This window comes from Macrotis lagotis, chromosome 1, assembly GCF_037893015.1.
Source record: "Macrotis lagotis isolate mMagLag1 chromosome 1, bilby.v1.9.chrom.fasta, whole genome shotgun sequence".
NCBI classification, from domain to species: Eukaryota; Metazoa; Chordata; class Mammalia; order Peramelemorphia; family Peramelidae; genus Macrotis; species Macrotis lagotis.
The window spans coordinates 360,338,920-360,357,864 of NC_133658.1; the positions used below are offsets into that span (position 1 = coordinate 360,338,920).

Genomic DNA, 18,945 nt, shown 5'->3' on the forward strand with positions numbered 1-18,945 from the left:
TCCAAGAAAAACAGAAATTGGGCTCAGGCTATGACAGAGCTCAAAAAAAGACTGAAAATCAAATGAGGGAGTTAGAAGAAAAACTGGGGAAAGAAATGAGAGAGATGCAGGAAAAACATGAAAATGAAGTCAGCAACTCAGTCAAGGAAATCCAAAAAACTGCGAAAATAGCATGCTAAAAACCAGCTTAGGTCAAATGGATAAAACAGTTCAAAAAGTTATTGAGGAGAAGAATGCTTTTAAAAGCAAAATTGTCCAGATGGAAAAAAGAGATAAGAAAACTCTCTGAGGAAAACAAATCCTTCAGACAAAGACTCAGGGACTCAGGGAGATTGATGAATTTATGAGAAATCAGGACTCAATACTTCAAAAACCCCCCAAAATGAAGAAAATGTGAAACATCTCATTGAAAAAACAACTGATACGAAAAACAGATTTAGGAAAGATAATTTAAAAATTATTGGAATACCTGAAAGTCATGATCAGGAAAAGAGCCTTGACATCATTTTCAAAGAATTACTACAGGAAAATTGCCCTGATATCCTAGAAGCAGAGAACAAAATAGAAATGGAGAGAATCCACAGATCCCCCCCAAGAAAGAGATCCAAAAAACCAACCCCTAGGAATATTACAGCCAAGTTCCAGAACTCCCAAGTCAAAGAGAAAATATTACAAGCAGTCAGAAGGACACAATTCAAATATGGAGCTGCAGTCAAAATCACACAGGACTTAGCAGCAACTACATTAAAAGCTCATAGGGCTTGGAATATAATATACCAGAAGGCAAAAGAGCTTAGAATGCAACCAAGAATCAACTACCCAGCAAAACTGAATGTCCTTTTCCAGGGAAAAAGATGGACTTTCAGTGAACCAGGGGAATTTCAAATGTTCCTGTTGGAATGGCCAAAGCTGAACAGAAGGTTTGATCTTCAAATACAGGACTCAGGTAAAGCATAGAGAGTGGAGGAGAAGAGGAAAATATGAGGGACTTAATGATGATGAACTGCATGTATTCCTGCATAGAAAAATGACACTGATAATACTCATATAAACCTTCTCAGTTAATAGAGCAGGTAGAGGGAGCTTTTATAGTTGAAGCACAGGAGAAAGCTGAATTTGGAGATAAAATATGGTGTAAAAATGGAGTCAATAGGAAAAAAGGGAAATGCAATGGGAGAAAGAAAAAGGAGAGGGGGAATAGGCCAAGATATTTCATATAATAAGATTTTTCTTTATTACAATGAGCTATTGCAATGATATGGAAGGGGGGAAGGCAAGGGGGAATGAGGGAATTTTCTCTCTCATCAGAGGTGGCTAGGAGAGGAAACAGCATATATATACTCAATGGGGTATAGGCATCTGGAATAAGAAGGAGAGGGGGGATGGGGGAAGGGGTGGGGATGTGAATAAAGGAGGAGAGGATGGACCATGGGGGGAGAGTGGCCAGATATAACACATTTTCTTTCTTACTTCTTGCAAGGGGCTGGTATTGGATGGCCTGTCCAGGACCATAGGGCCAGGTGGATGCTGGGCCTAAGGGGTGGTATGGGGGCTCGGGGCCTCTTGGCCCCAGGGCCAGGGATCTGTCTGCTGTGCCACTCAGCTACCCTACAGCAGAGTCAGAGTGAAAGGAGAGAGAAAATATAGTACATGGTAGTGGAGAAATACGAAAGGAGGGAGTTGTGATCAGCAATGGCAATGGTGGAAAAATATGGAAGTAACTTTTGTGATGGACTTATCCTAAAGAACGTGATCCACCTGCGACAGAGTTATTGGTGTTGGAACAAAGACTGAAGCACATTTTTTATTATTATTATTTTGGGGGGGATGCAGGGCAAATGGGCTGGGTGGCCTGCCTGGGGCTGCATAGCAGGGTGATTGTTGCAGCCAGATTTGGACCTGGGTTCTCCTGGCTCAAGGGCCAATGCTCTGTCTGCCACCCAGCCACCCCTACTATTATTACTATTTTATTTTATTTTATTTTATGTCTTTTTTTTTTTTTTTTTTGGTTTTTGCAGGGAAGTGGGGTTGGGGTGGCTTGCATGTCACACAGCTGGGTGATTGCTGGGTGTATGGGCCCAGGTATGGGCTCAGGTGCTACTGGCTCCAGTGCTCCATCCATTGCGCCACCTGGACATACCTACAATTATTATTATTATTTTTTTAAATTTTAATATTTTTCTTTCCCCTTTACTTTATCGTTCAAACAAGTCTATATTTTTTTGGGGGAGGGGGTGTTTTGTTTACTCTTAAACAAGAATATTTTATTAATGTATAAAAACATTATTTGTACAAAATGAGAATAAATATTAAATTAAAAAATAAATAAAATCTAAACAAAAAAGAAAGTACATTAATTGGGGAGGGGATAAGAAATAAATATCTTTTCATAATCCTTAACATTTTCAAAGATCAGAAAGAAGGATAACTCAAACAGAAAGCTTGTAGTTATTTTTGTTCTGTTTTGATGTTTGAGAAGTTTGAAATAAGAGGGATCAGGAAGCAAATCACTGGGAGGCAATGAGGATGGAGGGAAAACACCATATAGTGGAAGTAATCAAGATAAAGAATATTCAAACAGAGGGAGAGGGAGGGAACGGAATTCAACTTCATCTGAAATGAACAAAGAAAGATCAAATACAACTACACATACATAAAGATATCAATATGGGAATACACTAAACTCAAAGGAAAATTGGAGGGGAGGGAGAGAGATTTAAGATCTGAATAGGAAAAGAATAAACAAAGCAAATTCCAGCTGGAGTGAGGGAAGAGCATGAACAAGAAATTAAAAGGAAGAAAGGAAAAAAAATGCAGTTAGGTATGGGGAAAGGGGAAGATAAAAACAGTAACCGAATAGAGAAAGATCGTTTCATTTATAGGTCATAGGTATTAGTCAAACTTCCTCTCTTTTATTGCCTTCTTATTTACAAAAAAGAGGAATAGGAGGAAGAAAAGAGGAAAAAAAGTACAAGAGAAACAGGATGGAAAGAAATACCTACTAACCATTATAAACATGAATATGCATTGAACATACCACAAATCTATAATTACCCAGAAAATCTAAGAAGATAAAGTAAATTAGAAAGCAGAATTCAACAAAATGTTTTTTACAAGAAATGTTAAAAATATCAAGAATTCAAATTAAGAGAGAAAAATATTATGCTTCAGTTAGAATAAAAAAAATGCAGGGATAGCAATCATAGTTCAGGTAAAGATACATTAAAAATAAATAAAATAAAGAGATAAGCCAGGAAGCTACATTATGCTTAAAGGAAGCATAGATAATAAATCGATAACAACTCTTAATATCTGTGTACTTTATATAGCATAACACTTAAATATCTAAAGGAAAAGTTAATCAAATCAAATTTGGGAGAAATAGTAAAGTACAATGGAGAAGGACTTCCAATGAATCCCTTTGATAACTAGAAAAATCTAATCAAAAGAAAAACAAGGAAGGAGTTAAAGACTTGAATAGAACTAAAGAAACATTAGAAATGATAGATCTATGAATATTACTGAATGGCAATAGAAAAGAGTTTACATAATTCTCAGTCAACTATAGCATTCTTATAAATACCAATCTTGTAGTGGGGTATAAAATTCATACACAAAATGCATTAAAGCAAATATATCAAACACATTATATTTATTGACCAGAATGCAATAAAATTATATTCAATAAAAACTTTTGGAGAAAGATCCAAAATTAATTGAAGACTAAATATTCTAATTCTAAGAAACTGAGGGAAGTGTTAAACACAAATTATAGAATCCATAAAATTTCAGCAAAGAAAACTGCATTATGGAGACAATATATCAAAATATAAGGGATGAATGGGGGAGGTAATGTTGGGGTACCAAGATTGCAAAGTGAAGGAAAAACTAGATAACTCTTGCCAACATTCCTCCACAAGACCAATCCAAGACAAAAAAGTTACAATGAATCATTTTTCTGGCTCAAGTCATAGACTTTAGGGACTTGGTCTGGGCAGAAGCACCCCATGTGCACGGGAACTGAAAGAAAATTGAGGCTATGCCTAAGAGCAAGAAGAGATTCCAGACCTTGGTGACACTACAGCCTTGTGCAGGCTGAGGAAACAGTGCCAACTGTAGTTTTATCATTCATTATTCAGTTCTGGGTCAGATCCAGAAGGATAAAGGACTAATGGTGGCATTTCAAGGTTAGGAGAAGTCATGGACTATAAGTTGTGTTTTGAACTAGGAACAAGTTTAGAATCAAACAAAAATTAATGTGCTAAAGTGGAGCAAAGTCTAACCAATCAATAAACATTCACTAAGCATTTAGTATGTGCCAGGCATGGTACTAAGTATTGGGGATATAAAAAGATGCAAAAGCTTATGGTCTAATGGTGGAGTTAATAAGCAAATATTTACAAATAAGCTATATTCAGGAAAGTAATAATAATAATAATCCTGATTGCAGTGCCACAGGGAGCTAGGCCACACAACCTGGAAGGTTGGACCTTGTTTGCTGCCTGGACTGCACTGAGGCTCTTTCAGATACTTGGGCCTAGGGGAACAGACCTTTCCCGAGGATCTACCAAGTTGTCTTGGACTGGAAAATTGTTTCACTTAGTCTTTCTGTGGGTTCAGCCTCTCTGGTTAGAGTCAAATTTTATAGCTTTTGGAGTTTTCTGGGCTAGAGTTTCTTGGAATTCTTGTCTTCATTCTGCTATCTTGGCTCTACCCCAATTATGATGTTATTAAGATTTATCATATTCTGATAGTGGAGTTTTATAAATTTTGTATGAATTTCTAAGGTTTTTCTTTTATAGATTTTGTTGCTATATCATTTGATGGATAAAATTTAAAATTTGTTACACTCTCATTTTGAATAATGCCTTTAAGCATAGTAGAATTTCACTTGATTTCAGGTACAAATTCTTATCTGACATCTCAATGTCTTCCACTTTTATTGACCAAATTATATAATGGAATTAAACTAAAAAACTGAACAAAAATTTATACCTTCATAAGGTGCATATATTTATTTCAGACAATGTATTATTGAACTATTTTTAATCCATGATGTAATTTTGTTATTACAGAGCTCAATTCATTTACATTTAATTGTCAAATTTGTTTATTACCACCATTGTCGGTTAATTTGTTATTGTGGGCAAAAGGAGATAAAAATTTTATTTTACTATCTAACTTAGCAAAACACCACTAAACAAAATTCCTAAATTTTACGCTTCCAATTGTCCAAGTTTCTATTAATTTAGATTCATATTTGAATTTGGAATCATCCTATACCATCTCATTATTTTGAATAATAAACCACAATTTTGTAACATTTAGTGAACTAGCCAATACAACATTTTGGCAAGCACTCACACTTAGTCATTAACTAGTTTATCTCAGGCTAAAAATATGCACCGAGCTAAATACTACTTATCATTTTAAAGTTCTTACTCCTTCCCAAAGTCTATGAAATGTCTATTTTGATGTGAAATTGTTGGGCATAACTTTAACTCTGAAATATTAATTCTCTTGTCAAATTCTCTAAAGGCTGATTATGTTTTCTTGGCCCATTAATTTCTTCAATTATCCTTGCCTTTTTCAAAAAAAGTGGTCTGTGATCTTGACCCATGTCCCATCATATACTTTAATTCTTGAAAATTGATCATTACCTTGTGAGTGTAATTTTGAAACTGAACAAACTGTGTCAGAAGTGTTTAAATTTAAGATTTTTGGAAGACATTTAATGGTTATTTGTAAGAATGTTTAGATAATTCTGGAGAACTTTTGTCTGGAATGTGATAATGAAATTATCTCAAGTTATATAATTCAGATTTGTCCCTTGAAACTGCAGTTTCAAAATTCTTTTTTAAGTTTGTTCCCCCCCAAACCCAACTTTTATTGTCTGTCATTGATCTCAACTGAAATTCTGCTCTTGTCTATTTCTATTGGCAATTACATTCTCCATATCAGTTTTCATATTTCCTTATCTTAATTATTTTTAAAGCATCATTCAGTTTTAGGTATTCACAGTATGTTTTAACTGTGGCAAGTTATTTTATTTCCTTCTATGATTTTTTTTGCCAGTGTGAATTCTTGCCTGAATTCATTAAATATCCATTTGAAGACATCTTTTAATATAACTTGCATCATTTCTTCTGCAGATATTATTTCTGATGTTTTGGACTTTCTCTCAACTGAAAATAGTATAAAATTAAAAAGTCTTATAAAGACAATTAACAAAATAGCAGTGATCCATTGTGATGTTTCTAATATCCTGTAGTAATGTTGAGCTTCAGTTCCATCCCTTTCCCCTTTTTCCCCCCCTTCAAAAGCTAGTTTTTCTTGGAAACATTTTACAAATCTGCCATCTAGTGTTTCAATAATCTTCCTGCACTTAGGGTTTCTTTTCTCTCTATGTAAACTAGGCTTCTCATTCCATTTTCATTTACCACCTACCTCAACAGCTAGGCTATCTGTAGCAGTATAACATCCTTTATAGGATGGCTGGTCTTCAGAGCAGGGATCCTGGGATTCCTAGAGATATGAGTTGCTGTTTCCCTAAATTACAAATATGGAACAAGATGTCACTATACATTTGGAAATGAGGGTAAGATTTCCTGTAGTAACAGGTTTAGTAATTTGAGATGCCACTGAGAAATACAGTCAAGATTCAGGCACTTAGTCTTCCCTTACTTGCAACATATGCTGTGTTCCCTAAGATGGCTTAATTAAAGTGCTCTTGCCAATTTTTTTGTTTCAGTTCTCAGGATAATTCAAAGGTAACAAAGGAGTACTTTCATACCTTTATACCATGTAAATGTATATGTACTCCTTTGTGGTTGTCAGCATGCCATAATATATATAATTTTCACTAACTGCCCTAAAATTATTGGATTTGAAGCCAGATTTAGTTCAAAACTTTTCTCTATTGTGACATATGGGGCCTTTGGATTCTTCCATTGTAAAACAAAAAGTTTGACTAGATGATGAGGCTCTTCTAGATTTAAATTGATCATCTTTTATGGATTATTTTAATTTGATTTAGTTCACTATGATTTGATATAGTTCACTTCTTTTTGGAAAGAGATGCAGTGATAGGAAAGGGCAAATCCACTTGCGTTTGTTTTGGACCACAGTTCTGTATGATTTACTTTATTTTTCAGTTCACTGTTTGGTTGAGGTACTGCTAGAAGCATTTTATAATCATAAGGACCAGGAAATATTACTCAAATTAGTCTATTCTTGTCAATAGTTCTGGTTTAAAAAACAAAAAGCTTAGTGGCTAATAACTACTCTCTACAATAAGTCTTCTGTAAATTCAAATTATCCATGCAATCCTTGGTCCACATTATTGTAGATAATGGCAAGCATTCTGGACCCTGAACTTTGGAAAGGAGTTAAACAAACAACACAGACAACTGAATGTTTGCCATTCAAATATTTATTATTTTTTACAGTGTTTTTAGTAAGATAATTTACTTCTTTAAAAAGGCTTTTAAGAAATAAAATTTCATATGATATAGCTAGCAGTTCAAATGTAACCACTGACAACATTCTTTATGAAATGCTAGCCTACTTTAAATCAAATGAAAACAAGGAAATACAACTGCCATCAGTAAAAAACAATGTGTCTTAAGTGGTAAAACTTCTTGAAATTATATCCAGCATGAGACAAAGTTGTCAAAGCCATTACGTAAAACATTTTTGTACTGAACAGGCAACAAGAATGACAAAATAGCGGCATCAATGAGGCCAAATGGAATAGGCAATATAAGCCACTTCATGTAACTCTACAGGTATTACAGACTTCAAAGCACACATCATTCCTTTTGAAATCACAAACTGTAACCAAAATAAAGTTCAAAATTCTGAATACAAATTTTTAGTATTAGGTATTAGGACTTAATACTATGCATATTCTGCTCTCTTGCCCTACCCTGCCCCCCCCCCCCAATTTGCTCACTGATTAAAATACATCGGATGAGCTGAACTATTCAACAACAATGTGCATTTTATACACAGGACAAAGCCAAAGTAGACTGTGATACTAAAGTAAAAGCTGGTGCTCCACCCCAACCAAAAAAAACAAACCTAAAAAAGGAAGCAGTTCCTCAGGACCAAACTTGGATACTAAGAAGCACTTATTATCAAACCACCTTCATTTTATTTTTCAAACAGGTTTGTTAGACTGGTAATTAGGGCACTGATACATATGTAGGCACACGTTATGTGTGCATGTATGTGTCTGCATGTGTGGATCTCAGGAAGACTTTGCCAAAAGACCTCAAGATATTTTTGTGGACAAAATAGAAGAAAGTGGGCCAGATGACTGTATTAAAGTTAAACAAAAAATGCTGATTAACAAATCAGCATCAACTCAAGGGAGATTTCTAGTAGTGTGCCTTAGGGAATTATCACAGAATCTGAATCACGGATAGGACACGGTCTCCAGCCTTACGTAGTTCAACATTTTTATTTTGGCTTGGGTGAAGAAAAGATTGGCATGCTTACTAAATCTATGGCTAAAATAAATCCTCCACAAATTTAGAAGGAGATAAAATTGCTGCTGAGAAATATGATCCAAAACTATCTCCGTAGGTTGGAAAAATGATAAATTCTGCATTTATACTAGGCCTAACATAATTTCACATAAAAAACTGCATTTTTAGATAACTGCAAGCTCAATGAATCAACAGTGATATGGCTGCCAAAAAAAAAAAGCTAAAAACAATTTTGGGAGCTTTATTAATCTAAGTATAGGGTTCAGAACAAGGGAATCTTGCTAAACTCTAAACTATTCAGACCACAGCTAAAGGAATCTGTTTTAGCTTCATTGCCATATTTTAGGAAGGATATCGAGAAAATGAAGAGTGTCAAGTGAAAGTAAACCAGGATATGAAGGACGTAATTAAGTAAGATGTAATCAAGTTATATAGAGAATGGTTTAAGGAAGGGAAGTGTTGCATTTCTTCAAATACCTGGAGGACTTTCATAAGAAGAGGGACAGGACTTAATTCTTCACAGCTCCAAAAGAAAGAATCAGAATTATTGAGTGAAAGTTATGAAGAAGCAAATTTTAGCTCAACATATGTAGAACATAAGAATTGTTGGAAATTGGAATGGACTGGCTTGTGAGGTAGTGAATCACAGTCACTGGAAATGGTCAAATAGAGGGTAGATGGTCCATTATGAGGACATAATAAAGGGGATTCTTGTTTAATTATGGGTTGAATTAGATGACCTCTGAGATAGAAATCTTCCACCTCTGAGATTTTGTGAAATTCAAGCATGGGGCACAAAGTCAAAGGTGTCATTTTCATTGGAATTATGAGGAAGTTTTTGGGGAGTAGAGAAGATAACATTCTTAGAAGAGCATAAATTTAAAATGATTAAGTGAAGAATCAATTATATATTCCAGCTAGTCAAAAACCCATAATGAACATGGTCCTTAAATGTATAGTTAATATCTTATTTCATTCATGTTTTCATAAAGCTCTAATATAGATCAAGGTTTGTCTCCTTGCAAACTTGTTACTAAAATAACAGACAGGAAAGGTGAAAGGAAAGGGAGGATTTAACCTGTAGTAGTAGTTTCCTTTCTTTGCTCTTCAATAAGAGCCCCAACTAGCCCTAAAGTCTTAGAATGACAACTCTGAAAACCTCTTTTGTACTTAAAGATGAGAAAGATGCACTGGGGAGAAGTGGCAAAAAAAAGGAAGTTAGGAAGTTCTAGGAGATTTTCCTCTCTTCCCTCTAGCATGAACATTAAATAACTCTGTCTTTCCATGGAGCCATATTAAGAGTGAGAGGCTTTATGACAGATCAATTCAAAGAGAACAATAAATCTGTATGACAGATCAATTCAAAGGAACAATAAATCTGAGCTCATCTTGGTTCTTCCAAGGTTTAGCCAAAAATGTGGTCAATTCCTATCCAGGTTTGGGTGTCCTTATGAAGGATTTGAATCAGGTAACTTAAAATTCTTTCCAGCTCTAAGTTTCTCTGACCAAGAAAAAGTCAGTTAACAACTACAGTGTCACTATCTGACACTCATACTTGACTCTCTCTATTCACAAAGAAATTTACTTCAATTTGCAAGAAAATAACTACATCTATTTTTAAAGCCTCTCTTTTAAACTCCCCAAGGAAAAGTGGTGGCCATGACCTGATTAGTAAATACAAAAAACAAAGGGACCATGGCAGAAACTAATAGAGAGATATATTGCAGTTCTACATTCCATTCTTAAAAATCAAGGAAGCTAACTTGTGTTGGTCAACATAATGGTTTACTAAAGTCTATAATTATATTTTTACAAAATATAATTAATATCAGGTAGGGAACTAGTGCTTAAATTCATCACACAATCAGAAAATCTTCTGGACATGATTGAGTAGTTAATTTTTAGATTAATTTTTTTTAATAAAAAAGTATGGTTTGAACAAAAGACTACAATTGGATTCTTTAATTACGAGTGAAAATAACAGTATTTTCTAAATTTAAAAAGGGATGGTAGGTGGTAATAAGGGAGATATCAAAGCCATAACATATAAGTATTCTCCTACATATTTTAAAATAAGAGAGATATTGTACTCACTTGCTTGGCATGGTCAGGGGTGGGTCTGCCTTTCAGCTATAAGAAAAGAAAGAGGAACCTTCCAAACCTATGATGCTATGTTAAGAGCTTCCTAAAGTACCTCAAAAACAGAAACTAAAATAGTTCATGTGCAAAAATTGCAAGCACCATTAGGATTTTTAAGCAGTAAGACCTAAACACAAATGACTTTATAAGCACTCCATTGGTCATAATCTTTTAAGGAGGCTTCACCTGGGGGGAGTGAGGGCCTACACACTGTATTTGTGAGTGAGTGTAGCTTGCAAATCTATGAAGTCATAATCTGCTGCTGCAATTTGCCACTATACCTTTCAATACAGGTACAGACAAAGGGATCCTATTTGAAAATTTGGCCTCAGGAACTTTCATTGATCCAAACAGAAAGATATTTTAATTTTTAAATGTTAAAAACTTAGATAAATCCATTAACTTTTGGGTTGTGTGATCTTAAAGACCATATAAATATTCATCACCAGGACATATATTTGGTCATGAGTGGTTGTGACCATAATTAGTGTAGTTCATCACATAAGTTACCCAGATAAACTTGTCACAAAGGATAATATTTAAACCTTGATTAAGTCAAGATTGTACTCAGTATTCCATAGATAGTTTTCTCCCTTAGCTGTTATTTCACTTTTGCTTCTCTGAAATTCACATGCCAATGATCAGGATTAAGAAAAACTGCTATTAAAAAAACTAATCAGTGTTTCAGATTTCCCTGGTCCTTGCTACAATATAAGCAACTTGAGGAAAGGTCTCTCTGCCTTATTTCGTCTTTGTGTCTCCTGTGCCTAGATCTGTATCCTGCACATGGTCCATACCTCATGTCTATTGATTTGACCTGCTGCTTTTCTTTCCTCATGTGGGAACTGGCATGTGAAATCAGAACAGAACCACTTTTGTTTTGAACTTAAAACTGAAGCAATAAAAATAAAAAAGTTCAAATTTTTAATGTCAAAATTCTTTAAATTTATCTGTGTTATAAAAATGCACTCCTCAAACAAGACAAACAGCAACGTTGAAAAAGATAGGCAAAATTTGTAATCTTCTATCTAACTTCAATAGCTGTTAAGAAAAGTCAAACTACAATTCACATTGTACGAGAACCAAAGGGTTGGCCAGTCCAGGGTTTGGGGACAGGAATTCTAAAACTGAAATGAGGTATCATTCTGAAAAACATGTTGCCTTCAGCATGGGGGTCTTAAGTCTTAGATCTGCCATGCAGAGCAAATTCACAGAATTCTACTGCAACAAATGGTAACATATAAGAAAGTTGGTGCCAACAGTAATCATCAAAATCATGCTGGGCTTTATCAATGAAAATGAACATCTGGAATGGCACCTGAAAATAAATGGGCAGCAGTGCAATTTATAGACAAGTTACAATGAATTTCACTCACAAATATCCTTTGGTAGATGATAGGAGAAAGTACCCTCTTAATAAGCTTTGTTTAGACAAACTTCCTAAGCAGAAAAGTTACCAAAGTGTCATGATTTTTTTTAAAGTGCATTAAAAAAAAAGAGAAATATAGGCATAGTGGATTTGTTGCTCTTCAAACAATAAATATTAAAGAAAGGGCCATCTTAATATGCATAGTGATATCATTTCCCCCCCAAATACATTAAGAACAACTGACAATTTTTAAAATGGGTGTTTATGCTGGAATCCTAGAGTCACAAAGTATTTATTTCTTAGCTGTATTTGTCTGGTTTGCAACATTTGATACAGAATAAATGATTTCAGAGACTCATGTAAGTTTGATTTCTTGTTCACCAAAGGCTCCAGTTTCCAGTGATAAGACCAATCATATGACATAACTGGTATAGACAAAAATCTCATTTTTATATAGTATTTATAACAGACATTTTCTTATTAAAATACTTCTTCAAAACATATCTACTGAATGTTCAGTCCAAATAGCTTCCAAAATGACTAAAAACAAGATATTAGTCTGTAAAAATAAGTTCTTGAGGGGGAAAATTATGAGCAACATAGTTGAAATGCAATTTTAACTGACTCCATTTCTGCAATGCCATCTAGATATTCAGTGTCTTATTGAATTTTTAGATATGCATATATATGTATATACATACATATATAAGACTCATTAATAATATTCAAAGTATCTTTCAGGTGAGCAGTTTAATTACAAGTTACAAATCTCTTATCAGCTTATTTTTAACTGTAGCTCAGCATGCCCCCTCAAATCCCAAAGTCATATTTCAATAATTATTCTGCTAGTTTAAAAAAAAAGAAGAATACTCCCAGGACAGACTCCTTTATTTACTCTTTAGAAAAGTTAAAAAAAAAAGTCAGAAGTTTTAAAAATATTTTCTAAGCATCTTCCATTTAAAAACTGATAAAATATGAATTAGGGGTCATAATCAATGTTTTCTTAATTTAAAATACAAACCACTATTAACATAAAATTAAGGATCAATGTGACTTTTCACATAAGATGCATTTATTATAATACTTTAAAATATGCAACACATCTTTCATACCTGATCATGTTTGAGCCTGAAGACAACCCTATGAGAAATGCACAATGTGGATTATTTTCTTCTTTTAACAGGTGAAGAAATTTAAGTTCAAGGATATTAAATGACTTGGTCACAATCAATGATGTGCCTATTAAGCATCAGAGATGCAGAATCAGGAACCTGGTCTTCCTGGTTTCTCAAATTCAGCACTCTGCTTACCTCACCAGAATTTTTCAAAAATCTATTAGTGATGAAGATAATGAATTTTAGAATTCATGTGCCATCATATTGTTTTGAATAATTGTAAAATATTTTTTGAATTAGGGCTCCTTAAAGCACTGCAATCAGACTATTTGCAGTATTAATAGATTGGAATAAATTAAATGGATAGGCTTTTAAAAGCCAGATGTGACTGTATATAACAAAACATTCTTTGGCATACTGAAATGTCAAATTTAAATATCAACAAAGGACAGAGTAATTTTAGAAGAACAAATGACCCTGTAAATATTTTTGTTTGGGTAGTGGTCAACATCAACATATTTATTACAATAATTAATCCTCAGTCTTGAATGCCATTAATTCATGGAAAGCAACAGCCTTTTTTTTTTTTATTACTATATACTTTTAAAATGCTTATTCTCCTTAAAGAAAAAAAAGCTTTAAAATGAAGCATAGTATGATAGAGAGCAAAACAGGCAATGATAGATGATTAAACCTCACAGGACTATTAATTTTTTTCTACTGTAGGTACCACATTACTCAGGAGGAATAAGAAATGGCTTGAAAAAGTACACTGTCTGGAGCTTCACTGGACTCTTACACACCACATTTCTAAATGTGAGACAGGCCAAAAAGCAAAGCTAAATAAATAAAGCAAGCTTCTGATGGCACAATTGTGTAAGTCCAGAAGTTTGCTAAAGACACATGGTCACTGTTGATATCACAATTATCTTTTTTTTCCCCACCTACTATAATTGCTCACCTGAAATAATCTACGATTGACTTGTGATTTTTTTTGTCAGACATTGCATTGCTTTCATTTTTATAACATCAAGCAGGCAATCGAATTACAGCTGAGTAGGAACACAGGCATTGCACTGACTAGGACATGCAGAACATGGAGTTTCCCTGCTTGGTTCCATGAACTTACAAGCATGGAATCAAGAGTTCTTTTCCAATAGTAAATTTGCAATTTTTAACTTATCATCGACAACCTTCAATGGGTCCTGTCAAGGCATCCAGGCTGCTGTCTGTATCTGAAGCCAATGTCTGCTCTGTTGACATGGATGAAATGTCATTGATAGATGAAGACTGAGAAGGAGTGGTGTTGCTATTTACTGCTGCATCTGTGCTAAGTAAACCAAATATAATAAAATCTGAGGCAAGACATTGCTACAAAAACAATCAAAACAGTGAGGGCTATGGACAAATGACATTTATTTCTCTTCCCCTTTATCACAATTCCCAGATCTCAATTTTGGAGACAGAAAAACAATCTAGTTAGTCAGTAGGAAACAGTTAAGTCAGAATTAACCTAAATCTCTTTCCAAGTTCTCATTCTTAGGTTCTTGAATCCCTCAGGTTCAATATCTTTTCATAGACATTTTCATTTTCTTTTCCAAAAGTCTGACATCAAGCATATGGCTCTATATAGGGCCAAGGTCTGGATCTGCTATTTATTGTTAGAAGAACACCTAGATGAGAAAGCTGCTTCTACCAGTGCAGGTCAGCAATTCCTCTTCAGCTTGGAGAACTGCTTATAGTATAAAAGCTCAAGTGATTTGCCCAGGGTCACAAAGCCAGAATGGGTCAGAAGCAGGACTTAAATTCAGATTTTCTAGATGTTCTACTTATCAAGCTGCTTCTTGATCATATAAGAGTAGGCTCAATTATGTTCTGAAAATATGCTTTCATTTCAATAAGGTTTAAAATCATTGCATTTATCCAAATATCATTGTTCTTAAAAAGGCATGTGGAAAATCATGGTTCAAAATCATGTATATTTTTTATACCATTGTGTTCTACTTAAATGTAAGCCCAAAAGTATCATCTTTAAATTCAGGTTTGATAATAACAAGAGGTGGCTGCAACAAAGACTAGTCTGTCCAAAGAAAAATGATCATAAAGACTAGGAGTTTGCATTTTCAAAAAAGTCAAGCATAAGATTTAAATTTCATAAGACATAACAGGACATTTCATTTTTAATGCCTAGTTTTATGACTCAGTCTAATCAGAATGAGAATGCCTTCTAAAAGTATAGTTTACCCAACTTCTAAATTGTGTTCATTTTTAAGTTATACTGTTTGTATCTTTGAACAAAGAATATTTATTAGTTTATAATTCAAAAAGGAAAACTCATCAGCATATTCTGTATATAGACTCTTTTTGTATATTGGCAGCATGTGTGAAAAGAGCAAATCAGATCACAATTCACAAGCATGTATACATGTTACTTTTAGTGGCTTCAAGAGTCCATGACCTTATTTGTCTGCAAATGGTAATGGAAGGGTTTGCTATTTCCTTCTCTGGTTCACTTTACAAATGAAGAAACTATGGTAAACAGGGATAAGTGATAGGGTCACACAGCTAGTAAGTTTCTTGAGATCAGATTTGAACTGACTCTAGGCCTGGTAATCTATCCATTGTGCCACCTAGTTGTCCTTGTATGTGTAAAAGTAACCTGTTCATCCCCTGTACTTTAAAGATGATATGTCCTGGGGTGGCTAGGTGGCGTAGTGGATAGAGCACTGGACCTGTAGTCAGGAGTACCTGAGTTCAAATTCGGTCTCAGACAGTGTGGACTTAGGCAAGTCACTTAACCCCATTGCCTTGTACAAAAAAAAAAAAAGATGATATGTAGTATTCCAGATTTCAAATAAAGGGATATTCATAGGTTCCAAACTACCACTAATGAAATAAAATAATTCTTAGCAATTAGTTGGAAAATCTGGCAAAAGTTATCTAGAGAAATAAAGGTTATTTTGTCCTAGGAACAAATTGCTTTAATTTATGCTTGGTTTGATTGTGAAGCCACAGTTACAGAGGATTATGTATATCTTAGTAGATAAAGTTACACTCATCAAAATGAGTAAAGTGCTAGAAGAGGCAAATTCCTTTTCAAAAACAAATGCTAAAGGCAGCTAGGTGGCCCAGTGGATAGAACACCAGCCCTGGAGTCAGGAAGACCTGGGTTCAAATCCATCCTCAGACACATAAAACCTAGCTGTGTGAACTTAGGTTAAGTTACTTAATCCTATTGCCTTTCAAAAAAACCAACCAAACAAACAAACAAAAACAAATGCTGATCATAATGGTTCATACAGAACACACTGTTGGTATTTAAGTGAGTTAAAGCAAAGACTAACAGAAAAAAATTATGAAACTAATCACTAACCTGAAGGCTGATCTTTTACCACACCATTCTTGCTTCTTTCTTCCCAGTCCATTACTTCTTTGTATATTAGTTCTTCAAATAGAAAGATAAAATGCTTCATCAGTATCCTTATAGTTCTACAAATTTTCAAAATCAACTTTCACTACAATAAAAGGCTTTTTGACATCCCTGAATTGAATATTATGACAGTCTTTAGTCTTATGTATCAAACATGCTCCATTTCAGTTGTTTAGGTAGATCTAAACCCAGGACACTTTTGTCAGATTTTTTCTAGAATTAGAAATGGAGTCCAGATCTCTATATATCATGTTAAAAAAAAAAGTAGGGAATGTAATACATTAATATTTCTAAAACATAATAAAAAATTTACAATAGCCAAAATAATACAAAATAATGGGAAACAATATGATATTGGAGATAGAGAGCAGGTTTTGGAATTAGTAAGACTTGGGTTCAATGCCTGTCTTTAATCACTTCTTGGATGAGTGATCCTGGGCAAGGTATTTAATTACTCAGTGCCTCAAAGCTGCATATCTATTTTGTTAGTTTTCTATACCAATAAAATCATAGGTTATATTCAAAATAAAATAAAATAAAACAAAATAAGGTATAATAATCATTAATGATCTCTTCATATGTAAATGAAATTTTCAAGATGCTTATACTGACAACTAAATTAACACTATCAAACAGACTTGAACATTACAGGAAGAACACAAAATGAAGTATCCAATGGTCAAACTAACATAATGATTAAGTAGCTATAAAATATAATGGATAGCATTTGGCTTCTAATTCATTATTCTATCATGAGAAACATCATTTTCACAAATGTGGTTTAAGGGGGAAAAGTTTTACACTCAAAGGAGACATCAATATTAATCCAAGGCCTTTTTCTGACCTACTAATGAAGAAAACAGGATTTAGGGCTGGAAGGAACCTTAAAAAATTATTTAGCCCAAGCCCCTCATTTTAAAGATTAGGGTCAGAATAATTAAGTGACTTGTTCATGGATACACAGCCAATTGAGTAGCGGGGCTGGAATTCAAACTTAGGTCTTTTTTTCTCCAAATCTAGTATATTCTTTCTGCTAAGCTTTTTCTTGCTAAATTTTGCTAAGGTTTTTGCTTTTTTTGGACCTCAATTTTCTTGTCTAGAAAATAAGAGGACTCGGGGCAGCTAGGTGGCGCAGTGGATAGAGCACTGGCCTTGGAGTCAGGAGCACCTGAGTTCAAATCCAGCCTCAGACACTTAATAATTACCTAGCCGTGTGGCCTTGGGCAAGCCACTTAACCCCATTGCCTTGCAAAAAAAAAAAAAAACCCTAAAAAAAATAAGAGGACTGGACTAAATTATCTTTAAGATTTTTTATTTTACAACTCTTTGGGAGATGCCAGATTTAACCACAGAAACAATGTTTTAGGTATTAATATGCTTCAATTCCTAACAAAAATCACTTGAAATCTCTATCAAACCTCTTTAAGTCTTAAAACGATGGCATTTTAGTAAAAGCAAGGATCTTTTAAGATTTCTTCTTTGTTAAAAACAAGTCACATAAAACGATTACTTTTTTTGGCTATGGCTTAACAAGAACTGAAAACAAAATAATAAAATCCATTTAAGAAACAATAATTTACAAAAGAATTTGGGGATAAAACTATAATAAATAGTCCCATAGTTTTAGAAAATAAGGACTAAACTGACTCTTGGTCAATTATGCTATACAAAATTTATTTGTGCCAAGAAATATCAATAAAATTGTCTAAAATTGATGACCAAAATAACTTGTGTCATTACCTTTCCATTCTTCAATAGCATGTTCTCGTTCTTCTAACTGGGCATCATAAATTTGAGGTGGTGGCTAAAAGTTAAATTAGAAAAAAATCTGTTGTTCAAAAATCTAATGTATAAAAAGAATTCTAAGAGACTTCCTCAACGTGTAATATTGAATGAGCAATTAGACATATACTACATGCAAAGAAATGAAGATAGAAAGAAAAACCAAAAACCAGTCCCTGTCCTCAAGAAGTTTACAATCTACTGAGAGGTTACAACTTGTCCTTTAGAAAATATAGCCCATTAGAGAAGGGGGAAAAATAACAATGAGAGGAGTTAGTACCTAAGTACCATTAACTTGAAGAAAGTTAATGACTCTCTGAGGTTTGGTTAGGAGACAAGGCACTGGAGGCATGTGTTAAAATGTAGTAATGGGTGATAGAATGCTGTTTGGAAGAAAGAAAGCAATCTAGTTTAGCTGGGACAGAGCACATGAAGGGAATCATGTAAAAATAAGCCTAGAAAGGTAGACTAGTCAGACTGTGAAGAGCTTTAAATGCTAGTGCTAAGCCAAGAATCTTCATTTTATTTTAGTGACATTAAGGAGTCACTGGAGATTCCTGATTAGGAAACTGACATGGGCAGAGAAGTACTTTAAAAAGACTTGTTGGCAGTTGTGTG

General features: G+C 34.1%; 1 protein-coding gene across 6 annotated transcripts in view; it reads right to left on the minus strand.

Annotated features, from left to right (window-relative positions):
• Window positions 1-3,755: 3,755 nt before the first annotated feature.
• The window catches only part of MAPK9 (mitogen-activated protein kinase 9), a 61,584-nt gene continuing 46,394 nt past the window's right edge, over window positions 3,756-18,945 (minus strand). For 3 of the 6 annotated variants that reach the window (XM_074212199.1, XM_074212201.1, XM_074212200.1), the window contains exons 10-13: window positions 18,286-18,349; window positions 16,489-16,560; window positions 14,309-14,440; window positions 3,756-6,549 (exon numbers count right to left, since the gene is read on the minus strand). In XM_074212199.1, the coding sequence (XP_074068300.1) occupies window positions 6,503-6,549; window positions 14,309-14,440; window positions 16,489-16,560; window positions 18,286-18,349 (315 nt within the window). In that variant the 3' untranslated portion in view covers window positions 3,756-6,502. Of the gene's footprint in view, window positions 6,550-8,692; window positions 14,446-16,488; window positions 16,561-18,285; window positions 18,350-18,945 lie in introns of those variants that run through there. The other 3 variants (XM_074212202.1, XM_074212203.1, XM_074212204.1) reach the window with 2 other exon arrangements.